The following is a 14991-nucleotide window of genomic DNA, read 5'->3' as shown; positions in this document are numbered from 1 at the left end:
CATAGCTAGAAGGATGGAGAAAGTGCTCCCCTCGTTAATATCACAAGACCAAACTGGATTTATTAGGGGCCGACACTTATCTTCAAATCTTCGACGCCTGTTTAATGTAATATACTCACCAACTAAATCAAACACCCCAGAAATATTATTATCATTGGATGCAGAAAAGCATTCGACATGATTGAATGGAAATACCTTTTACTATTTTGGAGAAGTTTGGGTTTGGCCCGAACATTTGTGCATGGATTAAATTACTGTATACTAACCCAGAAGCTTCAGTTTGCATCAATAACATTTGCTCAGACTACTTTAAACTAGAACGTGGCACAAGACAAGGATGCCCTTTGTCACCACTGCTGTTTGCAATTGCCATTGAACCACTGGCAATACATTGTCGAAATACTGATCAGATAAAGGGGATTAGCAGAGAAGGACTGGAACAGAAAATCTCATTATATGCAGATGACATGGTACTGTATATATCGGACCCAGAAAATTCTGTGCCTGCAGTCTTAGCAGCACTCACAGAATTTCAAAAGCTCTCTGGTCTCAGAATTAATCTGAATAAAAGTGTACTCTTTCCGTGAATTCGCAAGCATATAATATTAGATTAGACACCCTTCCTTTTATCATTGCAGAACAGTTTAAATACCTCGGGTAAACATCACAAGTAAACATAAAGCTCTTTATCAACAAAATTTCGTCGTCTGCATGGAAAAAATTAAACAAGACTTGCATAGATGGTCAACCCTTCATCTCACACTAGCTGGAAGAATTAACACTGTTAAGATGAATATTCTTCCTAAGCTCCTTTTTATTTCAAAACATACCAATATACATTAATAAATCGTTCTTTAAGCAATTAGATTCAACAATAACCTCATTTATTTGGAATTCTAAACATCCACGCATCAAAAGAGCGACCCTACAAAGACAAAAGGCAGAAGGTGGCATGGCTCTACCTAACTTCCAGTTTTATTACTGGGCGCAAATATACAGTCGATAAGAACCTGGACACAAATAGAAGAACATACACAGGCATGGACCGCAATAGAAGTAAAATCCTGCAGTACTTCTTTGTATTCCTTGCTTGTGCTCCAATAAACACACGTTATCGGCAATACACTAATAACCCAATTGTGCTCCACTCACTTAGAATCTGGAACCAATGTAGAAAGCATTTTAAGACGGAGAAGCTTCTTTCTGTGGCACCCTGCAAAAGAACCACCTCTTTCAACCCTCACAAACATATGCAGTTTTAATATCTGGAAAAATTTGGAATTAACTTGCTTAGAGATCTTTATATAGACAACGTCTTTGCATCCTATGAACAATTACATTCCAAATTTAACATTCCAGCTACAAATTTCTTTCACTATCTTCAAATCAGGAACTTTGTTAAACAGAACCTTCCAGATTTTCCTCATCTTGCACCCTCATCCACGCTGGAAAAATTATTGCTCAATTTCAAGGAGTTAGACTCCATCTCTACAATATATAAAATCCTTTTACAATCCCTTCCTTTCAAAGATCCAAGAGGACACTGGGAAAATGACCTCTCAATTAATATATCAGAAAAGGAGTGGAAAGTAGCAATGCAGAGAATTCACTCAAGCTCCATATGCGCAAAGCATACAATTATACAACTCAAAATTATATATCGAGCACATCTGTCTCGACTAAAACTCTCCAAAATGTTTCCAGGGCATGATCCAACCTGCGAGCGTTGCAACCAAGCCCCAGCCTCACTAGGTCACATGTTCTGGGCCTGCACCAAATTAACATTATTCTGGACAAAAATTTTAATTACCTCTCAGACAGTCTTGGACTCACAATCCCTCCTAACCCATTAACAGCTGTGTTTGGGGTTCTTCCAGAGGGTCTTAAAGTGGAGAAAGACAAACAAATTGTGATTGCATTCACTACACTGTTGGCACGCAGACTTATTCTGATAAACTGGAAGAACCCAAACTCTCCTCTTTAAGTCAGTGGGAAACTGATGTGTTATATTATTTAAAATTGGAAAAATCAAATACTCAGTTAGAGGATCTGTGCAGACTTTTTTCAAAACATGGCAGGATCTAATCAGTAATATTTTGAAATGAGTTTATAAAGCACAGAGAATTTGTTGATTTAGGTATTTTTTAAAGCCTTAAATTTTACACCATTTGGCTTGCTCTCTCTCTCAAGGGTGGGGATCGATCTGTTCTTAGCATAATTCTTTTTTTTGTAAAACTTGATTGCTATGTATTGATTATAATAAAATTAATAAATAAAAAATAAAAAAAATAAAAAATTTATGGTACTTGAAAAGGTTAGTGTTTTTTTTAATTCAGTTTTATTCTCTCAGTCATGTTCACACTCCCCCCAAACTGACACTGATGTTTTCAAATAAAAACATGCTATAACAGAGGTGAACTCAGATGAAGATGGGGGTTCTACATCGGAGAACGAGAACAGAAGACCTTCCTGCAAGAAATGTCCACTCACACATAAGGACAATGCAGCTGCACCAGACGTAAAGAAGAAAGATGGTACCATTTGGATGCAGCAACAGATCATCCTGCCAGTCAGTGTGCCCCACACATGTCCTCAACGAAACATCAAGACCTACAGAGCTTGCCAAGGTATCAGGCAAAGTTCTGTTTGTGATTATATTTTGTGATGGTCTTTATATGAAAAACATGTACACGTTATTTAAAAGCCACATCAAATCTTATTTACCTTGATTTATTTACTTATCTTCCTACGGCATTAAGTCACAACTAGACTGCAGAGCTTCTTGTGTTTGATCAACACAGGCAGACTGACAAAGTACATGTGCAATGTTTCTTCAGTACACAAATTATTTTAGCTGCAGGTGGAAGCTCCTGTTGCACTCTATGCATCTGTTGTTACAGTTCTGCCTTTGTCCAGAAACGGTTTCATAAACTTTATGACCTTAGTCTTGGAAAGTCTTTCTCCCGTGGGGTGACTGGGATCTTTTCCTGAATAAGATCAAACACAGGAATCTGTACATTCTAGTTGTGACTTTATGCTGTAGAAAGTGTAAAGTCACAACTAAAACAACATTCGATGTGGCTTTTATATAAGTAACATACAGGTATACATGTTTTTCATATCAAGACCATTAAAAAACATAATAACAAACAGAACTTTGCACAATATCTTGGTGAGCCCTGTAAGCCCTGCTTGACTTGAGCTAGAGAACTGTTTGCCTGAGTTGAGCTGCGGCGGTGGGGCGGATGGGATAACAGGCTGCTTGCTGCTTGTGCTGATCGACACATTTAGAAAACAAAAGACACTGATGGAGAGGTGAGAAGGAATTTAAGATGGCCCGGGATTACAAGTTTTTTCATTGGCTTCAGGGATTCTAGTGTTAAAAGAATATATTTCAGGTTTTTTTTAATTATTATGTACAAAGAGACTTATGTCAATAGCTCAAGAGTAACCAATCCCTATCAGCAAAGATTGTCAAGAGAATCAAATTGAGGAGTTTGTCTACACTCAGTTGCTTTATTTCAGGACTGAGCGCTTACAGCTGTTTAGGGAGTAGGTAGACATGCCTATTTTATTACCATGATATAAGCTAAAAGATATTTCTTTGTAGGTATTGGGAAGCAATTACAAATTTTTCATCTTCAGTGTCTAAATGATTATACTCAGGTGCACGTTATAAAATAGATTTGCATGTTCAATAAAAGTGAGTTATCCATCTATTTATACTCCACAAATATTGATACATATTTGTATATAAATAAACATATCTCTTCTGTTTAATTTTTAAAGTTTAAAAATCAGATATCTACATTGCAATCGTGAAGAAAATATAAATAATAACATACGTGTGCAGTCTCTTTGGTTTTTTGCCAGTTCAAATCCAGGCCGACATTCACAAGCTACACCACCCTTGGGTGTTTCTCTGCATATATGTGCACATCCATGGTCTTTGTTCATACAGTTCATTCCATCTGAAGTGAAAAAAAAACAGAGGAAAAAAGCATAAAGAAACATAAAATTGCAAACTGGCCATAAACACATATTCCAATTATGCCACTGTCAGAACAATCAAATAAATCTTAAAAAAAAATCCAGACATAAGTGACAACTTGGGAATTGCAATGAGGTTTCAAACATCATAATTTACAGCAAATCACAGACGCATGTTTTTTATAGTGATGTGGTTTTTTTATGATCATGTAAATTAGTTCAGCATTCCCAAAGACAGCATTCATGTAGGGAGGACAAAGAAGCTGAGCTACGGTTGGCTCATACTGTAGAATAGCAAATAATAGGACCCAAGTATTTTTGACATTTGAGTAGTTTAGACAGAATCGTGCTGTTTATTTTCACAACTTTAAATTAAACTTCTGCTACTTGCAGGGTGAAGGTAGCAGTGTTTTTGATTATACTGAGCATCCAAATATAAAGATATACAAATAAAATTACGTATATAAATAAAATATCAATACACTTTTCCTGTCTTTTGAATTTTGTTTGGCTTTGGTTAATGTTTCTAATCTATTTTGCATGCTGAGGACCTCATTTCAACATTCACATCACATCTTGTTTGTTAGTTAGTTTGCCAATCAAACAAAATAGGCTGAATTGATTTTCATGAAATTTTGGTATGTAGGTTGCGATTGATTGGTCCAACCTAGGCTACATGGTATTTCAAAAGTTTCACCAGGGAGTGGGGTATAATGAGGGTGTAATCAAAAAAACTGTGCATCATTCCAAAATAGCTGAGTCAATAACTACAAACGTTTGCATGTATAATAAAGCTGAACAGACTTATGTGTAACAGACAATGTGTAAGTTCAAAAATGTCCTCTGGAAGGGTGTTGCAGTAATGGAGGGGTGAGGTGGGCACAAAATGGATCACTCCAGAGTCAAAGTTCATGAAATTGTGCCTGCATATTGCTGTCAATTCATCTTAATATCTTTTAGAAGTTCCATTGAGCTTGGCGGCTGCACAGCCAAAAACACATTGTCACACCAAAAGATTTAGCCAATGTGCAATGAATTTGGAATATTGTTTAGGTTTGGCCCTACTTTCAGTGAAGGCTACATTCCACATCACATATTTAATTGATATGATGTTGGAGGGGTTTGTGATGGGGGACCAAAATAAAAATTGTGCATCACTCAAAAACAGCTATGTCTACTTTCATCGAATTTTGTAGCTTCATTTATTGTTCATGCAGTTTAAAATATACGCTTCATTGGCGTTTCATGAAATTCACTGGAGAGTTGTAAGGAAAGGGCCAACACCACAAAGGACATGCATCACTCCAAAACAACAGAGTGGATATTCATGAAACTTTGTAAGTTACAGTGTGAAAAAGTTTCATCGTATACAGAGGTTAAATTGAGGGAACAACACAAAACTCGTACTTTTGCTCAGCTTATATGTCATATCAATGAGTTCAGTATTCAACAAGCCATCCAGTTTATAAATGTGAAGTTTAACATTTCAAAGCCACAAAAAACAAGGAAACAAAAAGAAGTAGCATTTATGGTTTTAACCCAGCAAAGAGTTATGTCAATTATGGAATCCAAACATACAGAAAAAGAACAAATTACTCACTTATCAGAGCAGAGAAATTGTAGAAGATGGATGGGACACTTGCATTGAAGCCAGCAATAACAAAAGAAAAAAACTGAAATTTTTCTTTTTTACTGTCTGTTTTTACTTTTTATTAAATTAAACAGACTTGGCTAAACCCAATATTCTTATCTTCTGGGTTTTTAATATATGGTGATAGGTAGAATGTGCTGGCCAAGGCCCATAAAACACCTGATATTCTCCATCGGGTCTGTATTAAGTGGTGACATCCCAGAAAAAAGATAGATAGATAGATAGATAGATAGATAGATAGATAGATAGATAGATAGATAGATAGAAATCTGGATATCAAAAACAAAAGGAAGATGGACTGCAACCATACCTGCTTTACACAGCATCCCTGAAACTTACTCTGGGTAACATCATGCCGATGTTCGATATTGCAGCACTAATGGATATATTAGTGAGTTATTACCTTATTGATTATTCTTGTTATCAAGATTTTTTGTCGGGATTCAGTATTCATAGGTATTTTTCAGTCCACTTTTCTGTTACCTCTTTCATGCTTCTGTTTGAAATTCATCATTAGAGAGACTACCATTCATTTTTGCAGATATGAATGCAGATGACACTAGGCTTTAACTTTATTTCAGACAAAACAACTTTTCCCTTTTAGTGTCCTTTAATTACAATACAATACAATACAGTTTATTTTTGTATAGCCCAAAATCACACAGGAAGTGCCGCAATGGACTTTAACAGGCCCTGCCTCTTGACAGCCCCCCAGCCTTGATTCTCTAAGAAGACAAGGAAAAACTCCCAAAAAAACCTTGTAGGGAAAATGGAAGAAACCTTGGGAAAGGCAATTCAAAGAGAGACCCCTTTCCAGGTAGGTTGGGCGTGCAGTGGGTGTCAAAAGAGGGGGGTCAATACAATACAATACACAGAACAGAAACAAAGCCTCAATACAACATAAAAATAAACATTTTAGAAGTATGGAGCAGAATTTAACAGTAGATGATATCATATAAGATTTGGATATTTTTAGAGTCCTGGAGACCTCATCCATCAAGCTGCCTCCCCCATTTAGCCATTCCACATCTAAAGCAGTGTTGGACCAGCCAATCCAATGAAAGGATCCCTCTTTCCCATGATTCCTGCAATCCTCCATCAGGGATGACTTTACCATAGGCAGGCAAAACAACTTGGCAGGTGGGCCGTGGCACCAAGTGCCACATTTGAGTACCGAGAAGAGAAACAGAATAGGTGAGGGTTAGTATTCAATTATAACTGTCATGTTACTTATATTTTAGTGCTAATGAGTAACAACAGAGATGCAGTATGTACAGTAAATCAGCAGCTCTAATCAGGATATGCTAAACTGAAGTAGTGAGTCTTCAGCCGGCATTTAAAGGCTGAGACCAAAGGGGCATCTCTTATAGAAGCAAGCAGACCATTCCACAGTTTAGGGGCCCTGTAACTAAAAGCTCGACCTCCCACTGATATTTTATAAATCCTTGGAATCATAAGCAGACTGGCATCTTGAGATCTAAATGTGCGCTCAGGTTTGTAAGTCATGATAAGTTCAGACAAGTAAGCCGGGCCTTGGCCATTTAATGCTTTATATGTTAAAAGGAGGATTTTAAATTCTGCCCTAAACTTAACCGGGACCCAGTGTAAGGATTTAAGAACTGGACTTATGTGTTCGTATTTTCTTGTTCTTGTAATAATTCTTGCAGCCGCATTTTGGATTAACTGGAGGCTGTACAGAGAACAGTTTGAACAGCCAGTGAACACCGCATTGCATTTATCTCTAGTTGTCTAGTAGTAATTTCCCCTTGGGATTAATAAAGTATCTATCTATCTATCTATCTATCTATCTATCTATCTATCTAGAGATTAATGCATGAATTAATTTCTCACAATCCTGTTTATTTAGAAAGTGCCTTCACTTCCTAACATTTTTAAGATGGAAGAAACATGTTTTGGACAACTTGGTAATATGCGCTTTAAATGACATGCGAGAGTCAAAAATAACTCCTAGATTGTGGGCTGATTCAGTAAAATTAATTGGGATTACAACTGAGTTAAATGATGACAAAATATTGCTGTGATCAGCATCATTCCCTCCAACAATTAACATCTCTGTTTTATCTGTATTTAAAGACAAGTGGTTCTCATTCATCCACTCCTTTAATTCACTAACATAATTAATTAAAGACAATATCTGAGAAACTTAATTTGATTTAAATCAAAGATATAACTGGGTGTCATCTGCATACGAATGAAAATTAACATTATGTTTCCTAATGAGAGATCCTAGTGGAATCATGTAAAGTGAAAACAGTAAAGGTCCCAGTACTGAGCCCTGCGGGACACCATATTGAACTTCTGTGTATAATGATGGAGTACTGTCTGCACATTTCTGTACATATTGGAATCGATTTGATAAATAAGAACTGAACCAAGCGAGCATGGGACCTGTAAGCCCAACATCATCTTCTAGCCTGTGCAGTAAAATAGAATGGTCAATGGTGTCAAATGCTGCACTTAAGTCCAACAATATAATTACAGTGGATTTTTTTTCATCAGAGGATATCAGAATGTCATTTACAATCCGTGTTTGAGCTGTTCCTGTACTATGACCAGTGCGAAAACCAGACTGGAATTTCTCAAATTAATTGTAATGCGTAAGGTGTGACTGAAGCTGACTGGCGACTACTTTTTCTAGTATTTTAGAGAGAAATGGTAAATTTGAAATAGTCTTATAATTATTTAGTATGTGTGGATCTAGGTCTGACTTTTTAAGTAATGGTTTAATGAATGACACTTTTAGTGCATCAGGTACTGTGCCATGCAATAATGAACTATTGATAATGTTTAGAATAGGCGCTGCATGAACATCCATTGCACTTTTTACTAGTTTTCTTGGCACTGGATCTAGGGAAGAAGTAGTGGGCTTCATTTTAGAAATTAAAGTTAAGACTTCCTGCTCAGTTACAGGATTAAAATAACTAAAGAGCTGAATGCAATGTGAGATAGGGTCTGTTAAGCTAGTATTTGATTTGTACTGTGATGTAGAGATCTGGGATCTTATATTTTTAATTTTCTCATTGAAGAAGTTCATAAAGTCTGTATTGCTAATATCTCTTGATATTTTGCACTGTTGATCTAAATTCCCATTTGTTAATTTAGCCACTGTTTTAAACAGTACCCGAGGATTTTTATTATTGCTATTTATTAATGTAGAATAGTATTCTGAGCGAGCTTTAAAGAGGGCTTTTTTATATTTATTAACACTCTCTGTCCATGCAATTTGAAAAACATGTAGCTTTGTTGTTCTCCATCTGCGCTCGAGTATTTTCATTAAACCAGGGAGAGTTTCTGTGTGCTTTGATCAGTTTTGTTTTAAGGGGAGCCACTGTGTCCAGAGCATCTCTCCAGGTCATATTATAATGTGATGTTAGCTGATCTAAATTGTTTTCCACGTTTACATTTGATGTTAACTGATCTAAATGGTTTTCCACAATTAAACTCGACTTACTCAAGGTATCTATAAATTCTGAAGCAGAATTACAATCTAGATGTCGCACTGTCTTTGTTTTAATCTGTGAGTGCGTTGGCAAGGGCAGGACTAACTCAAATGTAATTAAGTGGTGATCGGAAATAACTTCATTTAATGGAATAATATTTAAATTTTGAATTTCAACTTTGTAAGTTAAAATTAAATCTAATGTGTGGTTATAATTATGAGTTGGACCTTTGACAATGTGACAAAATCCTACTGAATTTAACAAATAAGTAAAACATTTGCTAAAAGTGTCAGTTTCCACATCAATGTGTACATTAAAATCCCCCATCAGTACTACGTCATTATAATTTATAGCCAAATCAGACAGAAGGTTGCTAAATTCAGTCATGAACAATGAATATGGCCCTGGTGGTCTGTTGACTAGCACTATATTTGTGTTGGAATCTGTTTTAATATTTAAAATGAATGCCTCAAAGGACATAAAGTTGCCTACATTTTTAGAAGTGATTTGCATTTTGTTACAATGAATTATTCCAAGGCCTCCTCCTCGACTAGAATCTCTAGACTTATGAAGGAACGAGTATCCACCTGGTGACGCCTCAGCTAGGGGAACAGTGTCATATTTACTAAGCCAGGTTTCAGTAAGAACACACAGATCAGATTTTGTACTTAATATATCATTTACCAAAACAGCTTTAGTGCCAAGAGAGTGAATGTTCAAAAGACAGCATTTAAAACTGCATGATTCTTTCTGAACTGGTGATATATTTTTTGTTTTAATTTGAAATAAATTTGTATTACAGATGCCTCTGGTGGAGGGTCTGGTTTAATCCCTTGGTCTAATTATACACCGTAACACTTAAAGGTTTTCCAATGCTGTATCTGTCCTGGTGTCTATATAAACACAAGGAATTCCATTTTCTGTATTACATCTTGCCTGAAGAAGGGGCCTCGAAAGCTTGCATATTGTAATCTTTTTAGTTAAGAGGTGTCATTTTGCTTGACTTCTCACTACATCCATAATGGCTAACATGGTACAACACCCTAGTACATCAGGTTTTTGTAAATCCTATTTGGTTGATCTTTCGTAACTTGAATTATCTGTTTCAAGAATTAATGTTGTGGATGGCTCTAACATTTGTAACCAGCAGTTCTACATGCAACTTGTTCAAGGTTACTTAGATGGGAGTTGTGATTTGATGCCTGTACAGTAATCCCTCCTCGATTGCGGGGGTTGCGTTCCAGAACCCCCCGCGTTAGGTGAAAATCCGCGAAGTAGAAACCATATGTTTTTATACTTATTTTTATATATTTTAAGCCCTTATAAACTCTCCTACACTGTTTATAAATATTCCCCGCACAGTTATACAGCATAAACTCTTTGTATTCTCTTAGATAGTAGGTAAGATTAATTGAAATTATGTATGTAAACACACTGTTTACATACAGTAAAACCTAAATATTATTTTAAAGATATCAAGCATCTCCAATATAGACATTACGATAGACAGGCCACCAGCAATAAATATGTACAATGCAAGAAAAATTGTATACAGTAAATGTGTGTACAGTGACACTAAATATACATATATGTACTAAGTACTGTAAGTAGAAAATTAATTATGGTTAATCACCAACAATGACACAACGACTTGTCCGATAACGATGAGTTAAATTTTACTGCACAACAAAGGAGAGCGTTACAGCCTTTCTAAAGGAGCCTCTTCAGGCGACTGTGTAGCACCGTTCTTCTTCCGGCAGTCTTCAATCCAAATCCCTAAAACAGATTCCATCCTGTCTACTGCCTTATTACGTCCACTTACAACTCGTTTTGCGCCCTGGTTAAAAGGACACTGCGGCCGTAGATCTTATATTCTTTTCCTCCTTTTTAAATAAAAAGAATCGTGGACTCATTGATGCCGTAATAGCGTCCTACATCGGTGTAGCTTTTCCCTTCCTTCAACATATCCAAAACTTTTACCTTTTCAGCAATCGCTAGCATCTTCCGTTGGCGCTTGGGCACGGCCCCTGAAGGAGTAGCAGGAGCAGATCATTTTGGAGCCTTAACGAAGGGCTTGACTACGCACAAAGATAAACACAAAAGAGCACAAAAGTTAACTCTTTACACAGTGAAACACGTTGATACTGAATGAGTGAGACGAGACTTCCTGGATAACGCCGCAGAATCGAATTCGGCGCTCTGTCGCTGAGCCAGTCAGCACACAGGAACTTAACTGCGTGCTCTGATTGGTTAGCTTCTAAGCCATCTATCCAATAGCGTCCCTTGTATGAAATCAACTGGGCAAATAAACTGAAGAAGCATGTACCGGAAGTAAAAAGACCCATTGTCCGCAAAACCTGCGAAGCAGCAAAAATTCGCTATATATATATAATTTTTAATGTAGGTAGATCATTTTGACCTGGACATTTTAAAAGTAGCTCGCAAGCCGAAAAAGTGTGGGCACCCCTGTTATATACTATTCGAAATTGGAAAAAAAAATATTCTCACTTAGAGGAATTTTTCAAAAACTGGAAGGATCTAATCAATAATATTTTAAAATAAGCTTTTAAAGCAATGAGGAAGCAGATTCTCTCCCTATTCTTTTTTTTTCTTCTCCATTCATCTATATTTACTATATAGTTTATCTATTTACTTATTTTTACTAGGGGTGGGGGTTGATTTTTTTTCAATTCTATTCTTGTAAAATTGATCTATTTGTTTGGAATGATGTGTGATTTCAATAAAATAAAAAAAAAAACATAAAGTAAATGTCCGCCAGTCTGTCATTTTCTACCCCACTTAGTCCTGAGTACCCCAAGAATACATCATACATATAAAAGATATAAGGATAAATGGCCTCTTAGAGTTTTATTTGTATTTTGTAATATTTGGCCCTTCATCAAGAAAAATATAATTGGAGGTGGTTAAGATGAAATAAAAGTAAAACATATATTTTACTGATTCAGTGAACATTTTCTAAATAACAGTATGAACCTTTTGGCAAATGCTGTATATTTTCTCAGTAATGCTATAATTTCCTGAGATGTAACTGTCTGCAGACAACTTAGATGCATGCATTTTCACAATGATGTCAAACAATTTACCAGGCCCAGCATGTCTGTTAAACAAAGAGAATAGTGGACAGGGGTGGGGAGATTGCCATCCAATAAAACTTTGTTATTTACACTATTGTCTAAAACAAAATGATGTTTACTGAATTTGAGGAATGCTTTGAAGTGCAAAGCCATTAAATCTTTTATTAACATTCAGTACAAATAATAAACTGTAAATCATTAGTATATTTTTCAGATATTCAGGGCTATACCACTCATTTTCTAATTAGATTTTTCCAAACGCATGAATTAATTTAGTAGACAGCCACAACAAGCTTTCCAAAGAGATCATATATTAAGAAAAATGCTAATTACAGCTCATATTTTACTATATAATGGTTAAAAAACCATAAAATTTATTTAATTCTGTATACTACTTTATATACTGATATTCATGACAGAATTCAGTAACTGCATTAATATAGTTATTACTTTTTTTCTCTTAAATGTATACATAAAAACATGTAACATAACATAAGATTCCTAAACTCACTTAATCAAGTATATTGCATTTTGTGTGTCAGTAGTCAGGTAATTTAAAAACAAATATATCTGCAATCCAATATAATGTACATTTTGCTTAGGCATTCTTAATAGGCAAAAATGACTTGTCTTAGTATATAGATCTACACAAGTTCCATATTGTGTGTTTTTAATTTATATGCACAGTACATATATGGTTGCAGATAGATATAGGAATTATCATGTAGATTTTTTAAGATAGCATGGGTATTTAGATGCCACTAGGCATTACTCATTACATAGTTTAAAGCTAATAAATCAGAAGGACATTTTCTGTTGGCGCCTTGCTTAAGGGAATTACAATAGCATGGTTACAGTGTAACAGAGCTCAGGCATATTAGGCTCTAACAAAATGAACATGAAGTCCCAGTCACCATTGAGAAAGACCAGAATAGTCATTTGGATCACTAGACTCATTTGGTTGAAGTGGATAGGAAGTTGGCTTTTTCATTTAGATGAGTTATATTTGGTGCCGAAGCAGGCAGTCACCAGATCATCAAAAGCCATAAGTGAAGTTTAACAATGAAGAGTATAACAAGTCTCTCGGGTAGGAACAAATGGTTATGCCAATCTATCTGTCTAGATTGGAATACGTCATGTATTTAGTTAGCCCCCGTTAGGCAGGCCTTTGGTCGATCTTGTGTTTTGCATATTTTCAGCTTTACCATTTTGGTGGAGGTTAGTGTAGAACATGGAGATGTCTCTTTTACAATATGTATATTACAGAAGATACTTGAAAAGGTTTTGGGAACATGGGCAGAAAATGGAAAGTGAGCAGATTAGATTAGGGACAGAATAGAAAAATATAAAATGATATACTGTTACAATGCAGAAAGAATGCAGAAAAACAGCTCGAAATAAAGAGTCATGGACATGGAGAGTGGAAGGAAGTGGAAGCCTGAAATAATCCTAGATAGACAAAGGTTGACTAATAATAGATTGACAGATAGTGAAATCATAAAAAGATAAAGAAAGACATTATAGATAAATACTAAGTGAGAGAAACAAAGATTTGTTGATGATTTATATTATTTATAAAAACGTAACATCAACAAATCCATAACAATACAGTTCATTAAACAAAGTCAATTGAATTGAAAACTATTAGTGTATTGTTGTATACACACTATTTTGCTTTCAATTCTAGTATGTTTAAAGAAATTCAAATGTATGTAAATTTCGCACAGCCTTTTAGAAACAATCACACTCTCTTAGACTACTCCAAAACACCTTTTGTGTTATTTTAGATACATAAATGCAAGTTGCCCCCAAATTAAACATAACCATGAAAACATCAATACATATAAAAAAACACCCATCCACTTCCATAATACATTTTATTTTTACATATTGTCAAAATTTCTTGACCAAACCTAAATGTTTCTATTGTCATTGAGTAGTTTTTATTTTGTTATTAATTAATTAGGGTGGCGCAGTGGGTAGCACTGCTGCCTTGCAGTTAGGAGACTTGGGTTCGCTTCCCGGGTCCTCCCTGTGTGGAGTTTGCATGTTCTCCCCGTGTCTGTGTGGGTTTCCTCCCACAGTCCAAAGACATGCAGGTGAGGTGCATTGGCAATTCTAAATTGTCCTTAGTGTGTGTGCTCTGCGGTGGGCTGGAGCCCTGCCCGGGGTTTGTTTCCTGCCTTGTGCCCTGGGATTGGCTCCAGTGACCCTGTAGTTTGGATATATCGGGTTGGATAATGGATGGATTAATTAATTATAATCCAATACTTTACAGAATATAACAACTTAAGAATCTAAATTAGTGCTCTGATTAACGTCATGAACATCCATTATCTACTTGATAAACTTAAAGCAGTGAGAAACAGTCTCTCATAATTCAGTTGAGATAATTTCATTCTTGCTTATTACAATAGACAGGCCTATAATGTTTACATAGTTTTAAATACTGTATAATAAGTCAACAAAAATAAATATAACCATTCATCATTTATACACACACATCTAGTTAAATCAAAGATTCATACAATTTCATTACAATGAAGTTTTAGAACATCAAACAAACCAAAAAAAACATTAAAACCAGTAAAATGGTGTGCAACAGTCCTCTGCGCAAATTCTTTGATCTGTTATCTAAGGATGGTTTGCATCAAATTGGCTTCCCTTCTTTCAATGGGCTCTCCTTTTAGGGAACAGAGTGTGCCAAACAGATGTTAATGAAGCACTTCAACAGATATTTTACGTGTTTGCTTGATTCTATCCTGAGTGGACCAGTAGGGTTAGGAAAATAAGG

The 14991-nt window shown here is 35.7% G+C and overlaps 1 protein-coding gene across 2 annotated transcripts in view; it reads right to left on the bottom strand.

Moving 5' to 3' along the window:
* Positions 1 to 14991, bottom strand: part of scube1 (signal peptide, CUB domain, EGF-like 1) — a 542580-nt gene that overhangs the window by 307961 nt on the left and 219628 nt on the right. For both annotated transcript variants that reach the window (XM_039761828.1, XM_039761830.1), the window contains exon 5: positions 3846 to 3971. In XM_039761828.1, coding sequence (XP_039617762.1) covers positions 3846 to 3971 — 126 coding nt within the window. The remainder of the gene's footprint in view (positions 1 to 3845; positions 3972 to 14991) is intronic.

Source organism: Polypterus senegalus, chromosome 8 (assembly GCF_016835505.1).
Source record: "Polypterus senegalus isolate Bchr_013 chromosome 8, ASM1683550v1, whole genome shotgun sequence".
NCBI classification, from domain to species: Eukaryota; Metazoa; Chordata; class Cladistia; order Polypteriformes; family Polypteridae; genus Polypterus; species Polypterus senegalus.
The sequence above is the reverse complement of the archived record's forward strand: the minus strand, read 5'-3'. Positions and strand labels throughout refer to the sequence as shown.